Here is a 26,890-nt window from a genome sequence, read left to right as displayed (position 1 = left end):
CCCTTTTTAAAGGGTGTGCAGCCCCACACACCCTTTTCAAAGGGTGTGGGTGTGGGCGTGCACCAGGGGGACGGGCCCACGTGTATCAACACCCTTGTCCCAGTGCCAATGTAGAGAGAGGGGTGTCAAACAGCTTGAGCAGATTAGTCCTGAGCAGATGCACATCACAAGCTGTGTGTGCACATGGCAGAATGAGCTACACTAGCCACTGTTGGCTGTGCAAGGCAAACAAATGTATACTCAGTTATGGCATTTGTGCTATGATGTACCAGCTGTGGATAGATGGCCAGAGCTGTTCAAATGTCACTTGCTGCCAAGGGAACATTGTTTTTTCCTGGTGCAGGTTGACAAAAATTGTCAACTTAACCCAAAAAATGTGAATGCTCCTGAAATCAAACCTTTGAAGTTTGGTTTGTTAACTGGATGCTAACCCGGCACCTATGCGGGTGGCCAATCAGGCTTGGTTGGGTTAACTTGCATTAAACCGGCGATTTAACCCAACCAATGTGAATGCTCAGAGGCTTATTCCACAAGAGGCGCCCGGCAGTGTTGTGGCACACCTGTTTGGATTTTCTTGTCAAGGTACTATACATATCCTTGATTTCTATAGTAAGACAAATCCCTTTGGCTCATTGTTGAAAAGACTCTTATTAGTAAATATGGAAGAATTTTCACCAATTCATAAAGTTTCTTCCACGGAAAGAGCTGTCAAGTAAGCAAAACCAGTGATGCCAAACCGGTACACCAAAAAGTATGTTTCCGTGTCATATATGTTGCTTTCCGAATTCAAGGAACGATGGTGGAATACTTGCAAACGACCAGCTTTATCCGGCCTTTGACCTCCGCATGATCCTCTCCTGTTGATCTGGGCCTATGCATCAAGAATCTTTTGAAAACTGTGGGAAGCAAGCTGTGCAACCTTTGAGTGTTTCTGATCAGCAACGAGACCAATTTTCTCAATGTTGGAGAAAAAGCCGTTGATAGATGGGCTCTAAGATTTTGTAAGTTTCTGTTGCGTGAGCCGCCGTGAACCTTCCTTTCTGAATCATGGCCTTCATTTTCAGCAAGAGGGAGCGGAGCAAGGCCAAAAGGTGGTTGAGTGATATCTTCCCTCGGCCGGCGTCCAAAAACGCTCAGTGACCGGAGCTACTATAGTACTGGCACTGTGCAACGGTTCGGTCATAGTTTCTCGTCAGAAAGAAACATGGTCTCTTGGACAACGGCAAAGGTTGTCTGGCGAACCGGACTTGAAGCGCTCTTCGCTCAAGCACATCTTCCACCGGCCCTCCTCTGGGATCACCCAGGGGAGTGTGGACTCGGTCGTATTGACTCGTCGCCGGTAGCCCTGCCACTGACGCCCGCCCGCAGAGTCTACACTCCGTAGTCTCCATACATTGCCGCGTTTTCCGGCTCCGGGCCTGACGTCCGAAGCGGCTCAAACTTCCTCTCCGCGAAGTCACTAAGGGGGTCATTTTCTCCTACGTTAGGTGGATGGTTCAGCGATGCTTGTTTTTCGGCGGTTGACGATACGGCCAGCAACTTATAAGCTGGGCTTTCCTCCATTTTCTGTGCTGTAAGCGTCCTCGGAAGTCTCTCGCAGGGATCTCTTTCGTCTAGCCTCTCATAACATTAAAATCACTCCTCTTCCTTCAACCTCAAGACTTTTTGTCTTCTTTTTTCCTTCGGCTTTCTGTCTCGTCCTCTTCCCCCCCACAAATTGTCCCAGGGCCACATTCCTGTTTGACAACGTCATGAGGACCTGGCACTCCATTTGCATCATTGCATGGTGCTTCCTGCTCCTTGCATCCTACACGGTTTCCAAGGAAAACACACCTGAACCGAAGCCTGAACCGAAACCGAAGCCTGAACCGAAACCGAAGCCTGAACCGAAACCGAAGCCTGAACCGACGAAGCCTGCTCCGGACCCTAATCCGGAGATCATCGCCCGGAACAACATGGACATGGTGAGAATTGGGGGAAGAAAGATTCTCGTCCAACTGATTCAAATTATGCTGATTAGGCCCGGGTTATTTTAGACTGTCTGCGCGGGCGAGGATGTGATAGGATACATTTCCAACAAACAAGACAGTTGGGCACAATTTTACGTATTCGACGAGCAAGGCAATCCGACGCCTGGTTTGGGTACCTGCGGATGCGCCCCCGTTGGAGCATCAATGGACCTCTGGCTATGGAGCTGTGCAGAATGGCCTCAACAGCATGTTGACTGGAAAGGCATCAAGACCATACCATACTGCACTAGAATGACTACCTGCCCTCCTTTTGGACAACGGCTTACTATGGATGCGGTCAGTATACCTTCCCACACATTTTCCCCTGAAAATAATCAGAAGCTGACATCCACTTTTCTTGGGCGGGGGAGCAGATGCAAAGGGCTAAGATTTGTCAGGGATCACAAGAGGTTGGATTGCTCTATTCGACCGGCCAGGCGATGCCCAATTCAGGCAAATCAAAGGACATGGTCGCCCAATGCTCTTGTTCTACTGGCGGCAATGGGAAGCCGTCTATATTCAGCTGTGAAGATGCAACAGCCATGAAAGTGTTTGGAAAGGACGACAAATCCAATCCTTTTGTTTGTGTGACCCCGCAACAAGCGTGTGATGCTGGTTCAGAAATTCCCAAATCTTGAGAGCCAAATTTATTCATTTATTGGAGGATCCCTTCAACTTTACATAAATCTGGAAGTCTGGATCACTTTGGGGAGCTTTGGGGACCTAGATTTCCGTGCGGAATCTGAAATCTGTTGCCTCAGATCTGACTTTCCAGATTGACAGGAAGTCCTTGATTGTAGAAACTCAGCGGATTGAAACTTTCCGCATCAAATGCCATTCCACAAATGTATTCTGAACTAGACAATTCTTTCCAACTCAACAACTGTATTTACTCCAAAAATTGATCTTTTCTTACTGCAATTATCTTCTTTCAAAGATTCACCCACACGCAATTGAGACATCAGTTGCAGTGATTTGGCCAAGGGGCCAAACCATATCTTGAATAGTTTTGGTTTGTTGTAAATTGAGAAAATTAAGCTGATTACATATACTGACTATTGAAATAATAAAAAGTTACTGCCAAATCTGTAACCCTTTCAGACTTTTTGTACAGAATCTTTCCAAGCAAGGCAAAGATTTTGTTTTGTAGTCTCTTTTGGATGTTAGACAACTTTGTGGGTAGTTTTTGGTGTGCCTGCCATGTACAATATCTCAACCAGAGCTGACATTGATTTCATGATATTGGAACCAATGTGATCAAAAATGATAAGAGGCTAATATGGTCAGCTGCTTCCCATGAAAATCTCAAAATGCGGGGGCTACAGTCTGATGAATCTGAAAATATCACCAAGTTGGGTATTTGTGTTGTGTTTCTACCACTATATCTCAAAGGGGAACGGTATTTTTTTCATGATATTTTTACCAAAATGTTCAGCAATTTTCAAAAATGAATTTGATATAGCTTTCATGCATGGAAATCCCAAAAAGAAGCTGCAATAGTCTGATCAGTGTCAAAATGTCACCTCATTGGGTGGTTTTTGGTGCGTCTGCCAGGGTATCTCAACCAGGGATGACTTTCTTTTCATGATATTGGTAAAAATGTTATCACCAATGATGGGAGGCTAGTATGGGTCAGCTTTTGCCCATTAAAATACAAAAATGCCACAGCTACAGTCTGATGGATCTCAAAATGTCCCCAAATTGTTTATTTTTGTTATGTTTCTGCCACGACATCTCAAGGAGGAATGGTAATTGTTGCATGATTTTGTTCCAAGAATGACCGGCAGCTTTCAAAATGAACTAGGGAAAAGCCGTGGTTCAGAACTTGAAATCATGAACAGGAATTTTGCAGAGTTGGAGCAACAATGGGCCTTTACTTTATGTTTATTGGTAAAGTAAAGATGTAGTAGATGTTTTTGGCTCAAACATATAGCACTCCCATCAGTAAAGAATATTTCTTTACTATAACACATATTTGATTTTTTTAATTTTTTTATACAGGTATGGTATCAGTTAAAGTAATTTGTTTTGTTTTGTTGATGGGAGCTTGCAAAAGGCTCCTTATAACCACAACATGCATTTGCACCTAGTTTTGCCCCTTTTTAATTCAATATGCAGGGGTAAAAGTACATTTAAACCCGCTTTTACCCCTGGTTACTGAAATAACTAGGGTTGAAACATGTTTAATAGGGCTCTCTACTATATCATCCCATTGGAAAAAATTCCTTTACTATAACCAGTAAGTACCGGAGATGATAAAAATATCTATACTCTACTGGAAGGGCCTGGTTATAGCAAAGAAAAGTAAAGGCCCACCGTTGGTTGGAGGCCAAGAATGCGGAAACAAATCAGAGAATAGGCTCAGAAAACTCCGGCAGAACTCAGAAAGAATCAGGATCAGGATCAAAAATGATCAAAAAGTGATGGTATCCTCCTTGGATCAGGATGGAAATTGCATGGAGGAATTGTCCAAGCTCAGCGGAGCTTGAACTTATAGTCTAAGATGAGCAGTGTGCGCCTGACCCTTGTGTCCAATGCACATCTGCCGCTATGACAACAACAAGTTTCTGAAAACAACCAGAACAACCAACAAAACAACCGTGCAAAACTCCCAACAGGACTAACAACAGGAAAGGTGTTGAAACTGTACTTACTTCCTGTAGGCTTAGCTTCAATGTGTGAACTAGCATTGACATCATAAACTACAGCATGCACATCTCAAGTATTGCTCAAGCTTAACCTAATTGATCAGCTCGCCAACAATCAACTGGTCATACTCAACTTCTCTGCTCATTGAGTCTCCTCAGATCCATTCTCTCTATCTCTCCAACAAAAAACTCTTTCCCCTTTCTTTGAACCACAGCCCCTTCTTTCTCATCACTCAAAAAACCAACTCATCTTCTCAGCACCTATCTCTCACATCAAAATCAACTTCTCATCTTGCTGCAACTCAAATTCACATCTTCAATCAAATCAAGCTCAAGCTTCTTCTGCATGGATGTCTTGTCCCTTTCTCAACTTGGTGAGCAGTGAACCAGCAAAACTCTTGGATTTTCCTTTTCTGTTAGAGCATCTGCATCGGTGCAGGAGTAAGTCCAGTAGTAGCAGATTAGCTTACTCCCGGATTATCGCTAATCTTGGCTGTCAACCACATTGGTGAGTGCCAGTTCAATGTGTAACTTTAAGTATGGTGTATGCACCTGCAGCTTATGTCAGCTGTGTATGGTGCATAAATTTGAGTGGGAAGAAGTGCCCGCATGCATGGGAATATGCATGCAAGGCTTACTCCCAGGATTAGCAAGGAGTCAAGTTACTCCTCCTTAGTCCAAATTGTACTCCAAGGAGGATTTTAGTCCGACTAAATCGGACCTGATGCGGTTGCCAAGGAGGATTAGCTACGCTAATCTCTCCTTAATCCGCGACCGATGTGGATGCTCTTATTGTTGTCTTTTCTTGAACAAAGGGTAGTTACACTATGTGTAATGCATAGATAATGGTAACGTACTGGAATTTTTGTTGTTATCTACTTGTTACATGTAACAGTGGTGCAATTACATTATCACACCACGGTAAGGCCCTTTGTTTTTATTTTTTTTTACGTTAGCGGGGCACGCAGGGCCCTTGATGACAAGCAATCATTGAGGCTTAAAAAGCATTAAATGGTTGGTTATTGCATTATCCAGAGGATAACGCGATAACAGACCTCTTTTTTGAGGCCCATCACGTGACGCACGGGGCTTAAAATGACCCTGTTATTAGTAAAGTGACAGGGATCCCTGGGTAACAAGGGTAGTTACGTTACCCAAATTGTGTGGATAAGGCAACATAACGTAACTACCCTTTGTTGTTTTCTTTTACTAACTTTGTCTTTCACCTTTAGTCCTGTCCTTATCTCTACTATATTCTAGTTATCTGTCTGCATATTCAAGCATCTTCTTGGGTAGGATCTCTTCTTCAACAGTGTTGTGTTCCTTTTCTTTTTTCTGATCTTTTGTTGTTGTTAGATCTGGTTTTGGTTTATTTGCAATCAAGCTTTTAGGTTCTTTAAAAGGAAAATCCTGATGCAGAGAAAACCAAAGAGGGAAAGGAGGGGCGGAACAAAGAGAAAACAATGTTGGAGAAAGAAATGGCGGAAAGAATGTAATGGGATGAGAAACCTGCACCGGTGGAGTTTAAACCTTAAAATTGTGGAGGCAGAGGTGGAACCATAACTACCCTATGTTGCTGCCTTTGGGGTGTGGTTGTGAGATCTTGAACAGAAATTTTCTGGAAGAGTCCATAAATCAAATTTCATCGTGTGTACCAGTTTGATCACCACAGCAGTTCCTCCTCCAAGGGCCTCCAAATATCCTTGGGAGGCCAGGGTTCCACCTCCAAAGGCCTTTTGGAGTGGATAACATCCAAAGGGCCTCTGAATGAACTCCAAACATCCTTGAGAGGCTAGGGTTCCACCTCTGAAGGGCCTTTGGAGTGGGTATTGATCTGTTCCAACCTGCTGGTTGGACGGTGTGGTGATTTATATAGGTGAGCGCGGTAGAATGTCCACGAGGGGATAGCGCGGGCGGGGAATGCACAAAGCCGCTCAGGCAGAGTGCATTCCGGTGACATAAGCACTGAGGATGAGGTCAGGAAAGCACGCTAGGAAAGCTTACGGAAAGTCACGCGCGGATTGGAATGCACGGATTGCGGATTGCGGATCACGGATTTCGGATAGGGTATTCGGATCGGAGCGGAAAAGACAGGGCTGGACTGCCGCGGGACTACACACGTGGACTGGTAGCAGCGGCGCGTTAGCGGGTGAGCCACGACAGCCGGAGCGGGTGGAACCGGGGTGAAGGCGGTGGCAAGAGAGCGACTGACGGGGGCTAGACAGAGGACGGTGGGAGGACAAGCGTCGGAGAGGAGCGGAGTCTGGGAGAGTGAAGAGTGGGATAGCAGGCGGAGCTGGAGGACTAGTGCGGGACCGGGTGGGAACGGTGACATGCGTGGAGGGAAGGATGGGGGGTGGCTCATGGTTTTCTCTTTTCATTCTAGCTAAAAATTATCCTATCATCTTACGGATTACTCAATTGTACTTACACCGACGGACGTACTAGAGTTATTAGGAGATTATTTGGGGTTATTATCCTTATTCGAGAGTTACTTGCGGATTTTGTGCTTACAAAGTGCGGAGCTTTATTCACTTGCGGATTATTACGCTATAGATCAGGCTCAGTAGAGGAGCGCTGAAGGCTAGCCGAATGTAGCAGTGCGGAGCCGAGTTACCGACAATCACACAGCCCGGACATCAATGTTCTTGAAGGAGGCGGTTAGCGGACTTTCCTCAACAACTAACCTGCTTTCATTCTCACAAGTGGGGGTCTGGCCGGGAACCCAACTTTGTGTCGTTATCGGATACTCGGGAACTAGACTTGCGCGGAAACGTTGAATGAACCCTTTGGAAGACAAATTCTTCACTCCAGGTGACAAAGAATCTCAGATTGGATCAGGTGGTTCGGACAGCGGAGACACGGTAACTGCGGAAAACGGAGAGGGTTCTTCTTCAAGACCAGCCAAAAGACAATTGTGGTTGGGATCAGCAGGAGGACTGAGACTAGGACAGATATCTTTTTCGTCGGCGCGGAGTCAGTTTTCGCCTAATCAGTCAATCGCAGCGAGGAGGCGACAGTTGTACCAGCGGAGCACTCTGAACAATCGACCAGCGGTGCCAGCAAGAGGAACAACGAGCGGAACTTACGGAGTTCGACCAGAAGAGACAGAAGACGAGACCATGGAAGAAGCGCTAGGTGGACAACAACCTGCGGCTCCTGCGCCAAGCGGAGCGAAGATACGGCCCAGGGATTATCCGCACCTTAAGTTTTCAGAGGCGGAGGTGGAGCGCTTTATCGACTGGTTCGAAAGGGCGGCTCTGCAAGAAGGTCTGACGGATGCAGATAAAGCGTACCAGGGGGTCAACTTCTTTCCGGAAGGCAAGGACTTGCGGGAAGTGGAGGACATGAAGGGGTTCGAGAGTAAGGATTGGATCAAGCTCAAGGAGGAAATACTTGAGAGGTGGGAAGACCGTGGACCCAGGTATTGGGAGAGTGACTTGGAGAAAGTGGCTTTGGAGCGTGGGGAAAAGGGCGGTGTGCGGACAAGAGCGGAGTATGTGTCCTACATTACCAGTTTTGATCAGGTTTTGCGGTATCTGGAGCGGAAAGAGATTGTGACAGCCGATATGGGTACGAAAAAGCGGATTTTCTTGAAGGGATTTGACCGGACCTTCACTGAGAAGGTGCTTTGGGGACTTAACGAGCGGGGACTGATGGTCAAACCACGACTTGGTGGGCCGAAACTGTTTCCCAGCATGAAGGAGTTGCGCTCCGCTGTCAAGGCGGAACTCAAAGTGTTGGAGCTCATGAACGACAGCCAGGGAGATGCAGTTGTGAGGGCGGAACTGGCTCCGCAGGCGCCGGTGACGGTCAAAGACGTGAGTGACCTGGCGGATACGCTGAAAGGACTGAAGCTGTTCATGCAGAAAGCGGCGGACAAGCAACCGAAGGAACAACAGGCGGCTGTGGCACCAGCAGCCGCTCCTGCAGCTCCTCAGGCGGGCGGGATGCCGTCGTGGAGGCGAGGACCTCCGGTGTGTGACTACTGCAAGGAAACTGGCCATATGCGGAATCAGTGCGAGTACTTCGAAACGGATCAGGCTGCGGGAAAAGTTTCCTCGTGGGGGTGCGCGTTCTTTTGGCCGGATCGTACGCCAGTGGATGGACCGATTCCGAGGGATGTGGTGCGGGCCTGACAACCTTTGGCGAAAGGAAAAGAGGTGGAAGGGAAAGTGAATATAGGGATGGTCAAGGGCATGGTGTGGAAGCCGCTGGCAGTGGCCAGCAGTGTGAAGTGCGTGCAAACGGGGGAAGTCTTCTTGGGGGAGCGTTTGGAAAAGATGGATTTGGATCCCGTTCCCGCTCCTAAAGCCAGACCGGAGCCGGTCAAACAGCTTCCGGTAGCTCCGGTGGCGGGGGGCAACAAGAAAAAGGCAGCAGAAGTTGCACGGCGAGCAATGGGCGCGGAAACCACGGTAGCCCTTACCCTGAGGGAACTGGCGGCAATCTCCCCGGTGATGGCGGATGAGATGATCAGCGTGTTGAAAGAGGCGTCAGGAGAAAGGAAGCCAGCGGCGACGGCTGTCACCACTAATGCGGAAACTGCGGAGGTTAAGTGTGCGGAGTTTGGACACTCGCTGGATTCAATTCCTGTTCTACCGTCTACGGCCATGTCCTGCCCACTGGGATACGTGAGTATGAGGGTAGGAAACGTCACGAAATGGGCTATGATTGACACAGGGTCCATGATCAACATTCTCCCGGCGGATTTGGTGTTGGAGGCTAACTTGGTGCTATGGAAGACTCACATAATAATCTGCACGATGGGCGGGTTTACTTGTGAAGTGGACGGGATAGCGGAGGCGGAGACCGTGGAGGTGGCGAAATTGGTCAAGAAGTTATTGTTCTTGGTGACTAGGTCTCACGAAATCATTCTTGGTCGACCAGCACTCTTTGCTTTTCGAGCGCAACTGCGTTTCTGTCCCGCAAGGCAAGAGGAAGTGATGCGGGTGGAAGGGACTCACAGGAAACAGTGTGAGACGATCATCTGTCAGCCTCAAAGCGGAGATTGGGTGACGGAGGTGGGCGACGGGGCACCGCATCACTGTGCGGAGCCTCCCGCGGAGGATTTTTAGTTGTTGGCCGAGCTATCCGGGCGGAGGAAGCTTCGACTCAGCCTGGACGGTCAACATTTAAGAAGCGGGAGGGTATTGGCGAAGAGACGGCGAGGCAAGTCAATACCAAAGTGAGCTTTCCATCGTGTGCATCTCTGAGTGTGGAAGGATCAAAGCACTACCACAGCGCCACTGTGGTGAGCCGTTACTCCACAATAGGGACGAGTGACAAGCGGAAAGCGGGAATGGACAAGAGCGGGAAAATTGTTGCGGAAATTGGGGACTGCGCGGCGGAGGCAAGCAGTGTACAAGTAAGTCCTCCCAAGTATGCACTTCCGAGTCGTCTTTCTACAAAACCCTACCTTTGTGCCACGGTCGTGAGCAAAATGAGACGTCCGCGCAGGGGATTGATTGTGGCTAGGACAATCGGCGACAACGGTGAAGCAAGAATGGGCCGATTCAACAGTGGGAGGTACAAACCGGTGGCAAAAAAGGTGCTCCCGCGGAATGTGGCAATGCCGCAGGGGCTCAATCTGCCATTGAGGGAGATCAAGTGGAGTCGGGACCCGTTCGAGACACCTCTGCATTGGGTTCCGCCAAGGTTTGAGCCGACAAAGCGGATTACGGCGGAATGGATCGCCAGTCTTAACTTTGGGCCACCGGAATGGCTCCACGAGGAGGAGTTCCACTTATTGGCCAAATCACATTGCAAGAGAGGGTGTTGTCATTTGGACCGGAAGATCGGGGCTTACTCAAGTGGAGTATTGGGGATCCTTATCAAATACCCACGGTTCCGCACGAGCCATGGCAGATACGGCCCATCCCTATACCGGCGGCGATTTGTGGAGAGATGAAGGAGCTGGTGCGGGAACGGTTGCGGACGGGGTTGTATGAGCAATCATGCTCCAGCTATTCTAGTCCAATCTTTGCGGTAATTAAGCAAGACAAAAAGAGTCTGCGGATCGTGCACGACTTGCAACGGCTTAATTCGGTCACTATACGGGACGCTGGGTTGCCGCCACGCATAGAGGAGTTCATTGACACTATGGCGGGGCGGGTTTGTTATGGTCTGGTGGACGTAATGGGCGGATATGACCAGCGGGAATTGCATACAGAGTCAAGGCTGCTGACGGCGTTTGAGACGCAACTTGGGCGCTTGCAGCTTACTCGGCTTCCGCAGGGGGCTACAAATTCGGTGGCGGTGTATCAGGCGCAGATGTCCTGGATTCTTCAGGATGAGTTACCTCATACGGCGCAGATATTTATTGACGATGCGGCCGTGAAAGGACCAAGGAGTGACTACGGCGGAGCGGCGTTGGCGGAAAACCCTAATATTTGCCGGTTTATCTGGGAGTATGCAGTGGCTCTGGAGCAGGTTTTGTTTTGGATTGAGGAAGCAGGCCTTAAGGTTTCTGGGAAGAAGTTTGCGGTTTGTGTACCGGCGCTGGAGGTCCTAGGGCACAAGGTGTCTAAAGACAGGCGGCGGGTTGCGGAACCAAAGCGGAACAAGATACTGGATTGGCCGAAGCCACAGACGGCGTCTCATATCCTGCAGTTCCTAGGGTTATGTAGTTTTGTGCGCATGTTTATTGAGAGGTTTGCGGAAATTGCGAGTCCGATGCGGAGATTGACACGCAAGAATGCGGAATGGAACTGGACCCAAGAGTGTGACGAGGCGTTCGCAATGCTGAAGGACATAGTAGGCCGACAGATTTTGTTAAAGGAACTCGACTACGATAACGGCGGAATTTGTTTGGCAGTGGACTCAAGTGAGTTTGGTGCGGGCGGAGTACTCACCCAGGAAGAGGACGGGAAGGATCGGCCCGTGCTATATGAATCGGTGACGTTTACGGATGTGGAATTGCGGTATTCTCAGCCGAAGTTGGAGCTGTGCCGAGTGGCAAAAATCGTGCAGAGATTGCAACACATACTGTGGGGCGTCTATTTTGAATTACTGGTTGATGCGGAGGCGTTGGTGCGGATGATCAACTGTCCATTGTTGCCTAATGCCCCTATGACGCGGTGGGTGGCATTCTTGCAGCTGTTTTCTTTTGAAGTGGTGCACGTGCCGGGCAAGGCGTTCACGTTGCCGGACGCGCTTTCCCGCATTCCCCTGGGTGACGATGAGGATCGATTTGCGCTGGCGGAACAGCTGGACGTGGAGCGGCGGATTCTTGATGTGCGAATGGCGCAGGATGCGGTCGTGAGGGAGGGCGGAGGCTTGCCAGTGACTCAGACGCCAAGGTATGAGTACTTGGTGGTGTTCCTGACGACTCTTCGCTATCCTGCGGGAATTGGGCCGACAGTTCAGCGCTGGATCAAGTGTAAAGTGGCGAATTTCTTCGTGCATGGGGGTCAACTATGGCGTCGGAGCGCACCGGTACACTTGGTGGTAGTGACGCGGCGAATTGATCAGGAGGCTGTCCTGCGGAGTTTGCACGAGGAGCTGGGTCATCGAGGCGAAGCGGAAACTAGACGGCGAGTTCAGGCGCGGTTTTGGTGGCCGGGTGTTACGAGGAGCGTGCGGAAATGGGTGCGGAGTTGCGAGCAATGCCAGAGGCGTAGTCAGCGTCTGCCTAAGGAAATCGGGAAACCTACGGAAATGGACACTCTATTTAGTAGGATATCTATGGATGTGGTGCACATTAAGGCAGGGAAATTCAAGTACCTGATTGTAGCGCGAGATGATCTTTCCGGTTGGGTGGAGGCACGGCCTCTGGTGAATCTTATGGCGGCAAAAGTCAAACAGTTTTTAGAAGAGGACTGGTTTGCGCGGTTCGGGAGTGTGCGACTTATCACGGTGGACGGCGGTGCGGAATTTTGTGGCGGCTTGCGGAAATTGGTGGAGTCGTGTGGCGCTAAGTTCGGCAAAGTGACGGAGTACTACCCAGAAGGTGCGGGAATGATTGAGCGTGGCCATCAGCCGATCAAGGGCACTCTGGTGAAACTGTGTGGCAAGGACAGTAAGAAGTGGCAGCAGTATCTGCCTGCCGTTTTGTTTGCAGATTGGATTTCCACTAAGCGGACGACGGGGTATTCGCCGTACGAGATGTTGTTTGGGTGCCAGCCGGCTTTACCGGTGGATATAGAGATGTTCACGTATCTGGCGGTAGACTGGTGGAAAGTTAAATTGGCGGACAACTTGCTTTTGGCGCGAGCGGAGCAGCTGTTGCGGCGGGATTCAGTTATTGCGAAGGCAGTGGCGCGCCTTAAGGAGAGTCCTGCTAAGGCGGTCTGGTATTGGGACCGTTGGTGTTCTCATTGCTTGCGGGATTCCCTCCGCAAGGGGGAATTGGTTCTTCTTTACAACCGTAGCCTCGAGTCTCAGTGGGGCAAGCTGTTTGCTAACAGGTGGAATGATCCTTATTGCATCGTGTTGCAATTCCCTGGTGGAAGTTATCAGCTGGAGGAACTGGACGGGACGCTTCTGAAGCGGCGGGCGGCGGCAACGCATGTCAAGCGGTTTTATGCACGGGGGTCTACGGGTTTTGATCAGACCGCGGAATCGGATGACTCTGAGGAGGAGGTTCGGGTCCCTGAGGACGCCTTGTCTTCAGCGAGCTCAGATGGTGCGGAGGGCACGGGCGCGGCGGCTAGCAAAGAAGATTCTGGTTTGGAAGCTGTATTGGAGGAGGACGGTGCGGATCAGGCACCTCCGCCGTTGCGACGGAGTCGGCGATTGCAGACCGCTGGGGACAGCGGTAAAAAGGCTGGGGCAGGGAAAGCCGTGGCAGGCAAAAGCCACAAGTGATTATTGGTGAGGGGGTGCGCTATCTGGTCTACAGCCAGGTTACATAGCCACCCCAGAATGTTTGTTATCTTATAGAGTTCGGTTTCAGTTCTGTTATACGTTTCACTGGCTTGTTGTCTATCTGTATTTCTAGGTGCGGGGTGCGGGGATTTTTGTGCGGAAAATCCTTCTGGGGCGGACCAGGTACCTTGCGGAATTTTTATCTCGTGGATTGTGGTTTTCTCTCTGGTTGTTCTCTCTCGTGGATTGCGGTTTCTTTCTGGTTTGTGTTACGGTAAAAGGGTGGTGGATATTAAAAAAAAAAAAAAAAAAAAAAAAAAAAAAAGAGAAGGATAAAAATGGAAAATGTGGTGCGGGGACTAAAGTGGTTCTCATTCTGGGGCGGTCCAGGCACTTATAATTTTTTTTTTTTTTTCGGGATGGCGGACCTTTTTGCTCACTTTGCTTTGGATTCTCAGTAGTTTTCTCTCTAGGTGGAAATTATCCGGGTGCGGAGCTCAGAATGCGCGTGTATTTCGAGCATTGTTTCCGCAGGATAGGACTATATACAAGGGGGGAGACGACAATAGAGAAGGAGAAGAGAAAGCGGGAAAAGGGAAGCTAGGGAAGTCGGGAGTCAGAGGAGCGGCGGGTACGCTCCGTAAAAATGCGCTCTGCAGGGAGAGGAGCGTCATATTCTGCGGCGGTAGGTGGTGCGGGGTGCGGATCGTTTTGTAGTGCTTCCTCCATGTTCTGTCGAGCTCGGAGAGTACGTTTGTCGGCGGTAACAACAATGGCTAGCTTGAGTCGTTCGACAAGCTGGTTGATGCCGACAAGGAGGAATGTGTACCTGCGGCGGCGTTGTGTGGGCGTTATCACGGAGATGTGAAGCAGGGTGCGGTACATATTGCGGATGGCGCCTACGAAGTCGAGTACGGCTGCGGCGGGGAACACGGCTTGCTCCCAGAGGGGGTTGTTGGGGAAGGTGTCGCGTAGGTCGCGGGAGATTTCCGCGAGTTGGCGATTTAGCAACCCAGCTTTGGTGTCCGCGGCAGGCTCGGCAGGTGGCAGTAGATGGTTGGGTACCGACAAGGCTCGAGGGCGTGGAGTTGGGGAGTCACAAGACGCGGCCTGAACAGTAGCAGCTGGCGGGGCAAGGAGTTGAGGCGCCTTTGGAGTGGTATTGGCCGGCGGAGAAGGCGGGTCCGTGGACTCCAACGTGTGGATTGAGGCGGCGCGAGCGGTTCTGGCTTGCGGGATTTCGGCGTGCGGAACGGATTGCGGGGAACTGGGCGGTGAGCCGGAAGGAGTATGGGACGGGTCTTCCGGTGCCATCTTGGTGTCCTTTGCTGGGGCGGCTGGAGCGGGAAAAGCGGTAAATGGATAGCGGTGACGCGACAAGCAGAAGTGGAGAGATTACCTACCGGGAGCCTGGGGAAACGTGGGTTCTGGAGAAAGAACGATTGGTGTTGGGTCACACGGACGAGGGAAAAACGGGCTGCGAGACCTAGAGTCTGCGAACCGGCTGGGCATGGACGCTTGGAGGACCAATACGTAGAATCTGCTGAGGGGCGCTTCAAACCAGTAGTGGGAGAAGGCCCTGCAGCCGATGAAGTTCCAGCGGCAGGGGCCAATGCGGGTTCTTGAGGACGTTTGAGACGCTTGTCGACTAAAGGCTTGTTGATGCCGTGTTTACGGGCCCACACCTGGGCTTGTTGGACGTATTCTTTGGCGCTTGAGCAGTCGGCACAATTGGGTGGCGGCGTCATAAGGTCTTCACCGTGTGCGGAGGGCGACTTGGTGCGGGAACTGACCGAGATAACAGACGGGGAGCGTTCCGCACAAGAGCTTCAGGATCCAGATGGTGGCGGATGGTTTTGCGATTCGCGGTTTCTGCAGGAGCTGTCGGATTTGGGAGTGAAGGCGGAGCAGCGGCGTTTTGAATCTCTACAGTTGTTACACGCACGACCAGCGCGGGAGTAGACGCAGGGTAGCCCGAGTCAAGTGCAGCAATTGCAAGCTACGATATTGAACGGGGGGAGATGTGTGGGAAAGGAGAAAGATGTGTATGGGGTATGTGTGACGAGTGTGGGAGCGGGTGAATGTGTGGGAAGATCCTGGGGGCAGGACTTCAAAACTGGGGCGGATGTGGTGATTTATATAGGTGAGCGCGGTAGAATGTCCACGCGGGGATAGCGCGGGCGGGGAATGCACAAAGCCGCTCAGGCAGAGTGCATTCCGGTGACATAAGCACTGAGGATGAGGTCAGGAAAGCACGCTAGGAAAGCTTATGGAAAGTCACGTGCGGATTGGAATGCACGGATCGCGGATTGCGGATCGCAGATTTTGGATTGGGTATTCGGATCAGAGCGGAAAAGACAGGGCTGGACTGTGGCGGGACTACACACGTGGACTGGTAGCAGCGGCGCGTCAGCGGGTGAGCCACGACAGCCGGAGCGGGTTCCACCAGTGGGTGGAACCAGGGTGAAGGCGGTGGCAAGAGAGCGACTGACGGGGGCTAGACAGAGGACGGTGGGAGGACAAGCGTCGGAGAGGAGCGGAGTCTGGGAGAGTGAAGAGTGGGATAGCGGGCGGAGCTGGAGGACTAGTGCGGGAAAAGTGTCAGGCGTGCGGGACCGGGTGGGAACGGTGACATGCGTGGAGGGAAGGATGGGGGGTGGCTCATGGTTTTCTCTTTTCATTCTAGCTAAAAATTATCCTATCATCTTACGGATTACTCATCATTGTACTTACAACGACGGACGTACTAGAGTTATTAGGAGATTATTTGGGGTTATTATCCTTATTCAAGAGTTACTTGCGGATTTTGTGCTTACGAAGTGCGGAGCTTTATTCACTTGCGGATTATTACGCTATAGATCAGGCTCAGTAGAGGAGCGCTGAAGGCTAGCGGAAAGTAGCAGTGCGGAGCCAAGTTACCAACAATCACACAGCCCGGACATCAATATTCTTGAAGGAGGCAGTTAGCAGACTTTCCTCAACAACTAACCTGCTTTCATTCTCACAACGGATATTTCTGTCACATTTGAATGCCCTTAAGGGCATTCAAATGTGACAGAAAACATGCAAACCTCCATACCTCCTCGGGGGAAACTTGGGGGGTTTTCTTTTTTTTTTTTTTTTCAACTGCTCAGCCTTTTTTTCACTTCTCTCAACATCTCCCTGCTCAGCATACTGAGCCATTTTATTGAAACTGCTCAGTGTTGCTTTTTTCTAACTACTCAGGACATGTTCCTGCTCAGCACACTCAGCCATTTTTTTCTTTCATTTTTTTGGAAACTGCTCAGCCTTGTTTAGTTTTTTTTCTAGCTACTCCGCCCATCTTACTGCTAAGCATACTCAGCCATGATATTTGTTCATTTTGTTCAAGCCTTCTCAGAACTTTTTCATTTTACTCATTCAGCCAAAATTTGTCTTTATTAACAACTATGAACAAATTAGAATTCAACCTATTTACAACTATTGTGCAGATATAAGCACAAGAGTAAGAATGGAAAAAGGTAAAAAAAAATCAGTAACAAGAACGGTTAAAGAGGAAATATATATTACAAGAGGAAGAATGGTAATACATTAGGTACAATTATAGGTGTTCTCTCTTTAGGATGGAAGGGTCTCATTGCCTTTATTGGATGTAGTGAGTACAATTGATGCCGGTGGTGTTGACTGTGCAGCCCGTGCGGCTGGAGGAGGCGGGACGCTGGAGGGTGCTGGGACATTGGGCAGAGGCAAGACGCAAGAGGGCGCTGGTACCATAATGGGACAGGTGGATGAGGTGGAGGCAGCAGCCAAAGAGGGAGTTGTTGAAGGCAATGGAAGGGCAGGAGTTGATTAAAGGGGGGCAGTCAATGGGATAGCAGAAGTCAATGGAAGGGCAGAAGACAATGAGGCAACTGGTAAACCAGGAGCAGCCAAAGGTGCATGGATGGAAGCAGGGAGTGCACGGGCCGCATTCAATGGGACAGCTGCTCCATTTGATGGAGCAGCAGCTGTTTTTGTGGAAGCAGCAGCTGCAGCCGTGGAACGAACGTGTGGAGCTTGGGAAACGGGTGGCGCTTGAGAAACGGGTGGCGCTTGAGAAACAGGTGGCGCATGAGAAACGGGTGGCGCATGAGAAACGGGTGGCACATGAGAAACGGGTGGCGCTTGAGAAATGGGTGGCACTCGAGAAACGGGTTGAGTTTGAATGGCAAACAGCTGCGGGTCAATTTGATGGTTGACCGTTTCCCCAAGAAAGTCGGCTAGTATTGCATTCATGAAAGAGACGTCAGCAAAGCGGACTTTTTTGCTGGCGCCACTGTTTTTTTGAGGGATCGGGACAACGGGGCGGGTAATCTTGATATTGGAGACTTCTTTGGATAGATCGTCCAGGATGGAATCTCCAGGAGTAGTCCGAGTGGGGGAAGAGGGTGGAGAAGAAACCTTGAAGTCGTACGCGGAGAATGATTTCGGAGACTTGCATGCGCTCCTGATCGCAGTGTACTGAGGTGGCTTTGAACTGACAAAGCTGTTGAAGGTTGGTTGGTCGGGCTGGGTTGATAGCGGTAAAGGGGTAGCCAAGGCTTGGAAGATGGATCCACTGGGTTTGGAACCCCATAGGTTGGATTTAGGGGGTGGTGGCGGTGGCCTTGAATGCGACGGTGACACCTCTGGCATGAAAGGATTATTTCTTGTGGGCTCCATAGTTGGTGGTTTGAAAGTGGTGGTGGGGAGTGACGACTGCCCAAAGCAAGTCAGGGGAGGGGGTGGGAGCTGCAGCTTTAACTGGGTAGACTGGCCATATTCAGGGGGCGGGGGCGGCAGCGTTTCTTGGATGTTGAATGGGCAAGTAGACCGACCAAATTGGCCAAATTGAGTGGGTGGCGGGGGCGGCGCGTTTTCTTGGGCGCCAGATTGGACATTTCCCAGGGCACTGTGCAGTGTGTTGTCCAGGTGGCCGGGGGGCAGTTTTTCTTGAGTGTTGAATTGCATGGGCGGTGGGGGCTGCAGGTTTTCCAGAGCGCCCAACTGGCTGCTGTGTTGACTAGGCGGCGGTGGGGGTAGTGGTTTTTGCTGGCTGCCGGAAGGGCAGGAAAAGCTGAAACCAGACTCCGTCTGACTTGCAGACGGGGGTTTCTTCACGTTTTGTGATTGGGTCGGCTTGGTGTTCCAAAAATTGCAATAGTCGAATGGCTTTGGGCCACTTGAGACCCCTGGCTTGGGCCCATTAAATTTAGGAGTATAATTCTAAGCAGATATCACGTTAGCTAGAGTCACAGACATGTCAAGGTCATACTAACTTACATTATCTATAAAGCTCTGTGGTGAATAATTGAAGTGCGTCAATGGCGGCTGATATCCAAAGGCTGGGGTAAGGATTGACTGGTTGGTGCTGGGCTGAAACTTCATGGGGACCAAGGACAGTTGTGGATATTGGGAGTTTGGCTGGGCCGAGCACTGTGGCTGAGAAGTCAAGGTCTGATGCGGATTTGAGCGCTGTGCCTGAGTTGGGTGTGGTAGCTGAGTCGGATTCTGTGGCTGGAAGGTTGAGTACTGCGAGTGTGAGTTCAACTGGGAGGCTGAAGGTGTAGACAGATAGGAGGTTGAATTATTAGGCTGAGAGGTTGAGCTAGAGATATATGCGGAGTCATATCCATACGGCAAAGCCTGGGTATTGGGTTGGGATGAGTAGTTGGAGGAAGATGAGAGGTGCAAGCCGCTGGTAGTTTCAGTACAGGTGGGACAAAAGGGGATTGATGCGGGAGTAAAACGGTATTCAAAGGTATCTTGATCCCGATGATCTTGATCAAGCCCTGGAGCAGCATACATCTGATTTCTGTTGAACTTAATGTAGTTCTGAATTATCTATTCTTTAATTTAACCTTTCCGTTCGTTCTCAACACAACGCTCACTAACATCTAATCTCATCAATCAGGTTAGTGACCGTCTTCAGTGTCATTAGTAGTATTGTGTAGATACTGATTTCACTACACCTCTAAAGGTTAGTGACCGTCTTCGGTGTCATTAGTAGTATCGTGTAGATACTGATTTCACTACACCTCTAAAGCGTTGAGTTCATTAATTTCCATCTTGAAGTTGAACATACCGCCTGCGTTTGGGACATGGGTTGTAAGGATTGAGATGCGGTGTTGGGGGTTGCTCTGGTTGTTTGTGATTGGGAGGTAGCTGCAAAAAAGACGAGATCTTTGGGCGAGCATATGAGTTCGGATCTTGGCGTCCCTCTTCAGCGTAGGTCAGCTCATCAAGAGCAGATGGGGCCGAGGGTGGTGGCGGTCAACGGCCAGAACGGGTATGATATCGATATCCATCGGATTCAATGTCAATGACACGAGTTCAAGTACGCCTCTTGAGTGGCTTTGTCGCCTGGAAGAAAACAGTTACTTTCAGTTAATGCTATATCCCATAATTGAATAAAGGGAATGAGTGTTTGCTTACACCTTTGAGGGCCGACTTGAGTCGTGGCCTGACTGGGGACTTGATGGGTTTTTTTGTGCGGCTCCTTCCAGCGGGTGCAGTCTTGGGCGCCGGGCTACGTTTTGCGGTGCGCCTGTCATCTGGGTTGGGCTGAGAGGTGTGGGAGGTTGTTGAGTCTTCGGATTGAGAGGCATCGTCAGACTGGGAAATATCTTGTGACGCTGAATCTTGCTCTTCACTATCCAAGGGGTCTTCATTGTGCCTGAGTTTCTGTTTGTATCTGGTGGGATGCGATTTTTCAAACGTGACCTGGCGGCGTCTCTTCATTGGTGAATGAACCCGATTTTGATCGCGAGAACAGGAACGTCTTGGTGGCGGGGAAGCTGATCTCCTGGTAGATACTCGTTTTGGTGAGGGAGAGCTCGAGGATTTTGCTGGAGCTTTCCGGCCACGATATGGCTTAGGAGAGGGCGAGGGTGATGCCTGAGCAGTCCGCTTGGAAGATTTTGATGGGGTTCGAGTCACAGCAGCTGTTGAGCGGCCACGACTGGGGCTACGTTCACGACCGGGGCTACAGCCACGACTGGGGCTACGACCACGATGTTGATTAGGAGAGGGTGAGGCCGATGACGCCCTGCGCTTGGAATATCTTGATGAGGTTTTGGCCGGTGATCGGGCAAGAGTCACAGCAGCTGTTGAGCGGCCACGACCGGGGCTACGGTCTCGAGCGGGGCTACGGCCACGACCGGGGCTACGACCATGATATTGATTAGGAGAGGGTGAGGCCGATGACGCCCTGCGCTTGGAAGATCTTGATGAGGTTTTGGCCGGTGATCGGGCAACAGGGATTCTGACAGGCGCTCGGGCAGAGGTTCTGACAGATCGGGCTGCAGTTCTGACAGGCAATTGGGCGGAGGTCCGCACAGGCGATCGGGCGGAGGTCCGCACAGGCGATCGGGCGGAGGTCCGCACAGGTGAACGGGCCGCTGTTCTTGCCGGTGATTGAGCAGTTGTCTGGACTGATCGGCCAGATCTTGCTCGTGGCGGTGATGGCGTTGCGGGTATTCTTGGGGCTGTGGGGCGACGACCTGGTGATCGAGGAACTTTTGGTGGTGAGGGGGAAGGCGCTGGTTCCAAAAACTCCTTGGGCGATGAGAGCAGAGATGATTCTGGTGAAGTAGGTGCACCCGGCATGTTTCGAAGTCCTGTAAATTACCATGTGTAGAGTTAGCATCTTTCATGAGGAGGGTGTGATTGGTAAGGTCGGTGAGAACTATGAACTCACTGAGTATTGACAAGTACTCATTAGCCAATTCACGTAATTCATTGTTAACCTTGAATTTGCTGGGGATGTGGGCCTCTGGATCAACGGCGGTGATAAAATCCACAAGGTCGGCTTTATAGTTTGCCTTATCGTAAGGCTTGAAATAGGTGGACGCCGTTTGAATCGGCTGTCGTTTAGCTTTAGGGTTGGTCATGGATGACGACTAGGGATCACTCTGGGGCGGATTGGGAATAACTATAGCACAACACTGGGGATGGATCACGATAACAGGCAGGATGATAATAGCTGACAGCAACTAGACTGGGTGGGGTTTGGGCCTGGGGATATCGGTTGTGACTGCCTACAGACATATGTACATAAAAGCTTGCCTTGGGACAGAATGATTGAGGACCGCAAATGTTGACAACCGGCTGATTCGGCCAAGGCATGTTTTTTTAAGCTTTTTTGGTGGTGCCTCCACTATCTGCCGTATGGAATACAAACAGCCTAATGTGTAGAACTATCAAGCTTGACTCATAACGGCAAGCTTTGGGTTACCGGCTGATTTCCAACTCAATTCTCGGCCTTCTGAATACAAGCTACGTACATACCTTCGGGCTTGGCTTGAGACGTTGCAACACTTTTGTGGTAGGCTTCCTTTTCTTTTCTTTTCTTTTCTTTTCTTTTCTTTTCTTTTCTTTTCTTTTCTTTTCTTTTCTTTTCTTTTCTTTTCTTTTCTTTTCTTTTCTTTTCTTTTCTTTTCTTTTCTTTTCTTTTCTTTTCTTTTCTTTTCTTTTCTTTTCTTTTCTTTTCTTTTCTTTTCTTTTCTTTTCTTTTCTTTTCTTTTCTTTTCTTTTCTTTTCTTTTCTTTTCTTTTCTTTTCTTTTCTTTTCTTTTCTTTTCTTTTCTTTTCTTTTCTTTTCTTTTCTTTTCTTTTCTTTTCTTTTCTTTTCTTTTCTTTTCTTTTCTTTTCTTTTCTTTTCTTTTCTTTTCTTTTCTTTTCTTTTCTTTTCTTTTCTTTTCTTTTCTTTTCTTTTCTTTTCTTTTCTTTTCTTTTCTTTTCTTTTCTTTTCTTTTCTTTTCTTTTCTTTTCTTTTCTTTTCTTTTCTTTTCTTTTCTTTTCTTTTCTTTTCTTTTCTTTTCTTTTCTTTTCTTTTCTTTTCTTTTCTTTTCTTTTCTTTTCTTTTCTTTTCTTTTCTTTTCTTTTCTTTTCTTTTCTTTTCTTTTCTTTTCTTTTCTTTTCTTTTCTTTTCTTTTCTTTTCTTTTCTTTTCTTTTCCTTTCTTTTCTTTTCTTTTCTTTTCTTTTCTTTTCTTCTCTTTTTGTTTCTTTTATTTTCTTCTCTTTTTGTTTCTTTTCTTTTCTTCTCTTTTTGTTTCTTTTCTTTTGTTTCCTTTAAATACTTTTACCTTCCTCTTCTCTGTCTGTTCATGTTCTGTTTATTCACATATATTAGATATCTTTGCCCGCCACCCAACGGTAAAGATTTGATTTACATATCCAATGGCCGTCCAAGACTATGGAAAATCAATGTAATTAGCTCTTTGAAGATCGGGGAATATCCAAGCAAGAAGACATCACATGATGTCTAACATAAAGATTGTTTCTATAAAGGCTCAGAAACTGCACGATACAGTCCGGCGGCGGTCAGCTCTCCACGTGTCGATCCCGGTATCCAATCTCGGTAGTATTGCTAAGCAAAAGTTGACTGACCTGCACGATACAGTCCGGCGGCGGTCAGCTCTCCACGTGTTGATCCCGGTATCCAACCTTGGTGAGGAAAGAGAGAAGATACCGGGCACGCGGGAGCTGGACTGTATGTGCCCGGCAGTGACAGGGTTAGGGTTTGGACCTGTCACTGACGGAAGCTAAACAACTATGTACATCTCATGTAAGTACATAGAGATAGCTAAAGTGTGCATAAGTGCATATCGGACTCTAACACCCCCTCCCATGCATGCAAACTTCAGTCGATCAACCCCAGCTTGATACTTGCCTCCATCATTTTTGTCGCTCCCAGCTTCTTTGTCAACACATCCGCCACTTGATTTACCGTACTCGTCCATTCCAGTTTGATTCCATTTGCCCGTACCAGGTCATTAACAAAGTAGAAAGCACGTTGTAGATACTTAGTTTTCTTCTTTGAAGCGTTATCAGATGCAATGAGAATCGCTGCTTTGTTGTCGATGTGTATTGATATGTCCAGATAAACCTTGTTATCCTCCAGGATGTTCATGATTTGCGCCAATTGCTGAGAACCCTCTGAGAGAGCAAGATATTCAGCCGCACACGTTGAAAGTGCAACCACCGTCTGCCTTCTCGACCCCCACGCAATGACATCCCCGTTGATCAACATCACATACCCCGTCGTTGATTGCTCGTGTTCGCCCCCCCAGTTCGCATCGGTCCACAATTGCAGTCCCTCTCCAGTACCCTGGTAAGCCAATTTCTTCCTTGCTGTCTTCTTAACATAGCCAATCAATTAGTCGAGGGCATTCCAATGAGTCTTGTTTGGGTTTGAGCTGAATCGCGCTAGCAGGTTTACCGGAAAAGAGATATCCGGTCGTGTACCGCTAGACAGATACATCAGTGACCCAATAATTGAGCGGTATTCCGTCGCGTTCACAGGATCTCCGGCATGACTTTCAAGCAGGTCGTCACTCAGCGCTACGGTTCGAGGAACCGTCACACGGTGATATTTCTCCACAATTTTCGTCGCCATTAGGGTCTGATCCAGGTAGATTCCGTCTTCCCGCTTCTCAAAATTGATTCCAACGAGCCGCTCAACCTTGTCTGACCATTTGATTTCTAGATCTTTCATCATTCCATCCCGAAGCTGATGCAGGAGTGAGACATCCGACACCACCGCGAATCCGTCATCGACATGGAGCCAAATAATAACGAAACCGGCACCTTTCTTGAACAGGTAAAGTGATGGTTCAATTTTGCTAGCTGTGAAACCAAGCTTCTCTACTGTCAGTTTAAAATATTTCCACCAACAGCGGGCAGCTTGTTTTGTCCCATACAAGGCTTTCTTCAGTTTCATTATTTTTCCTTTCAGGTGCGGAAAGATTTCTACCGGCGGCTGAACAAAAACGTCTTCTTCGATCGGGCTGTACAGGTAAGCAGAGCTGACGTCGAAGGACGCCGTAGGTAGACCGAACTTGTTCGCCATGGATATCAACAACCGGAGCGTATTCAGGGAAGCCGTTGGTGCGTACGTTTCATTGCAGTCAACACCCAATTGTTGATTGAAACCCTTTGCAACATATCTTGCCCTAAGCCTTTCAATTGTCCTGTCCGGTCGTCGCTTCAAGGAAAACAACCACCGAGCGCCAAGAACCCGCACGCCATTAAACGGATCCACTGCTTCCCAGACATCCAATTCACCAAACTTATCCATCTCGTACATTGCAGCGTTACGCCAGGATGCCGAGTCGAGTCCAGCCAGAGCTGCCTTGATGTTCTTCGGCAAATCAATTTCCGGGTTAGGATTCAGCTGAGTAAGTGCCTTTTCCTCATTAGCCGCAATTTTGTCCGTGTTCTCCTTGCCTAACTTCAGCATGATTTGGTTTAGTACAAAATCCAAGTCAGACTTCTTGACTTGCTTCTTGACGGGCAGGTTCTGGAAATCCGGAAAAACCGCCGAAGTTGAGTGTATTGCTCTGCGTTCCCTGGGTGAGAAGAACAGCCATCCGGCTCCAGCATCCGGGTAGCCAATCAAGACAGCTTCTTGAGCTCTCTCATCCAGCTTTTTTCGATGTTTGCTAGGGATATGGATCAATGCCTTCGCACTGAACGGATAGAGTACGTCTGGGTTAGGCCTCACTCCACAGAACATTTCAACAGGTGATTTATCTGTCGTCCTCGAATTGGGTATTCGATTGTGAATGTGGCCGGCCGTCGACCATGCGTAGCTCCAGAAACGTCGCGGTAGACCGCTTTTGTGGAGCATAGTGCGGGCCATGTCTGCAATCGTCCTATTCAACCGCTCCGCCTCTCCGTTTTGTTGTGGAGTGTAAGGGGCACTCGGCGCAGTCTTCACCCCAATGACGTCGAGCCTTTTCCGTAGCGCATGGACATATTCAGGTGCATTGTCACATCGAATATTGGTGGGGTATTGGCCAAAGTAATTCTTTAGATGTGCTAACCACAACATGATCTTATCTGGGACATCTGACTTAGCCTCAATTGCACCAACGAATGAAAAAGTGCTTGCATGATCCCAAAGTGTCACACAGTATTGCATTCCATGTAAGTCGGTCTCAAAAGGTCCGGCAACGTCGGAAACCATCAGGTCGAGTGGTTTCTCACGGACGATCTGGGATTCAACACCTAAGGATTTTCAATTGGTGCTCTTAGAAATAGCGCAACGATCGCAGAAGAACTCAGACCATTTCAGTTTGACTTCCGGGTAGTTTGACTTCAGGTAACGCTTGACTATCTCATCAGACGCATGTCCAAGGCGCAGATGCCACTTATAAGGATCAAACGAAGGTAATTGTGTGACTTGATTGACATGATGGCGGTTGTTAAGAGTTTCTAACGACCAGCAATAATTGTGGAAAATTGTTGAATAGCGGTTATTACAGGGATCAATTACTGTTGCTTGGGTCCCCTCATACTGTAGTTTCCACCCAGACGCGATTAACCGGCCGGTTGACAAAATTATCCCATCTACACCAGGCACAAAAAACACGTCTTCAATCACGATCTTCCCCGTCGGTGTCGGGATGGTCACCCTTCCAATTTCGGTAACGGTAACGTTGCAGTCGGTCACGGCCAGGTAGAACGTACGTGGAGCCGTCAGCTTGCGAGTTGCCTTGAAAAGTGACGTGTGACCACTCACATGTGCTGAAGCACCAGAGTCGAGTAGGACGCCTTCTGTCATCCCAGGAATGGTCACCTTACGGACGTGGTGTTCGGACCGCCTTGGTGGTATGTTCTTCGAATCTTTCGATTCAAAATCCGCAGGAGGAGGAGCAATCTTCTTCATCGCCACTGCACGCCAGTACTCTGAGCAATTGGGGAACCAGTGACCATGCTGGGAACAGTAAGCACAGTCAAGACCATAGCGTTGAACTTGCTCTTCCGTCTGTCCTTTCCCCTTGTAGTATTCAGCTCGCTCGACTGCGAAGCGGGGATGGTTGAGCTTTGCCGTGTTATCGCCTGGCGTACGCTTTTGTGGGGCAACATACTTCCCACGATTTCCTTGGCTGAGCGCGTTGATCCGATCCAGATCCATCGCCATGTTGTCTACACCTTTCTTGCTGACCTTGCCAGTTGCCAATTGGATTACCATGGCGACATCGGCAAAAGACGGGGCCTTCTTGTCGTTGAGGTTCTGATCGACCGTAAACTCAAACTTTGTCAATGCGGCACCGGTGACTGGTTTGAAATTTATCTGGAGCAGGATTCCAACGGCCTCATTAAGGGTGAGTTTTGGCTGTTCAAGCTCGCTCATGACCTTAGCCCACGCTGACATCGTCACCTCGTTTGCTATGCTTGTATCATTGGCCAGCTCCATGAGAGACAACATCAGGTCGATCTTGTGGCGACGATCCAACCGTTCACACTTGGTCTTCAAGGCTTCGAAGATTGACTTAGCGGTTTTGTGACCAGCAGCTTTGACGATCCCAAGCAGCGATTTGTCTATCGTGTTCTTCATCAGACTGGCAATCGCATGGTTATATTTGGTCGCCAGGTCGGAGAAGGTGTTCATTTTCGCGATCATTGGTTCAGTCACAGAGA

General features: G+C 49.2%; 3 protein-coding genes across 3 annotated transcripts; 1 reads left to right on the top strand and 2 right to left on the bottom strand.

The window, feature by feature from the left end:
- Nucleotides 1–1,751: 1,751 nt before the first annotated feature.
- PtA15_18A67 (uncharacterized protein) lies at nucleotides 1,752–2,647 on the top strand (the record flags this gene model as incomplete). The annotated part of the gene is made up of 3 exons (XM_053165023.1): nucleotides 1,752–1,964; nucleotides 2,037–2,306; nucleotides 2,384–2,647. 3 exons carry the CDS (start codon nucleotides 1,752–1,754, stop codon nucleotides 2,645–2,647), a joined length of 747 nt encoding a protein of 248 aa, XP_053028566.1.
- Nucleotides 2,648–17,293: 14,646 nt separating this feature from the next.
- Nucleotides 17,294–19,270, bottom strand: PtA15_18A66 (uncharacterized protein; the record flags this gene model as incomplete). Its single annotated transcript, XM_053165022.1, has 2 exons — nucleotides 17,294–18,658; nucleotides 18,746–19,270. 2 exons carry the CDS (start codon nucleotides 19,268–19,270, stop codon nucleotides 17,294–17,296), a joined length of 1,890 nt encoding a protein of 629 aa, XP_053028565.1.
- Nucleotides 19,271–19,795: 525 nt separating this feature from the next.
- PtA15_18A65 (uncharacterized protein) lies at nucleotides 19,796–21,354 on the bottom strand (the record flags this gene model as incomplete). Its single annotated transcript, XM_053165021.1, has 3 exons — nucleotides 19,796–19,825; nucleotides 19,898–21,081; nucleotides 21,162–21,354. The coding sequence occupies 3 exons, from the start codon at nucleotides 21,352–21,354 to the stop codon at nucleotides 19,796–19,798; spliced, it is 1,407 nt and encodes a 468-aa protein (XP_053028564.1).
- Between the last annotated feature and the right edge of the window lie 5,536 nt (nucleotides 21,355–26,890).

The sequence above is a fragment of the Puccinia triticina genome, chromosome 18A (assembly GCF_026914185.1).
Source record: "Puccinia triticina chromosome 18A, complete sequence".
NCBI classification, from domain to species: domain Eukaryota; kingdom Fungi; phylum Basidiomycota; class Pucciniomycetes; order Pucciniales; family Pucciniaceae; genus Puccinia; species Puccinia triticina.
This window is presented reverse-complemented; position numbering and strand designations above follow the sequence as displayed.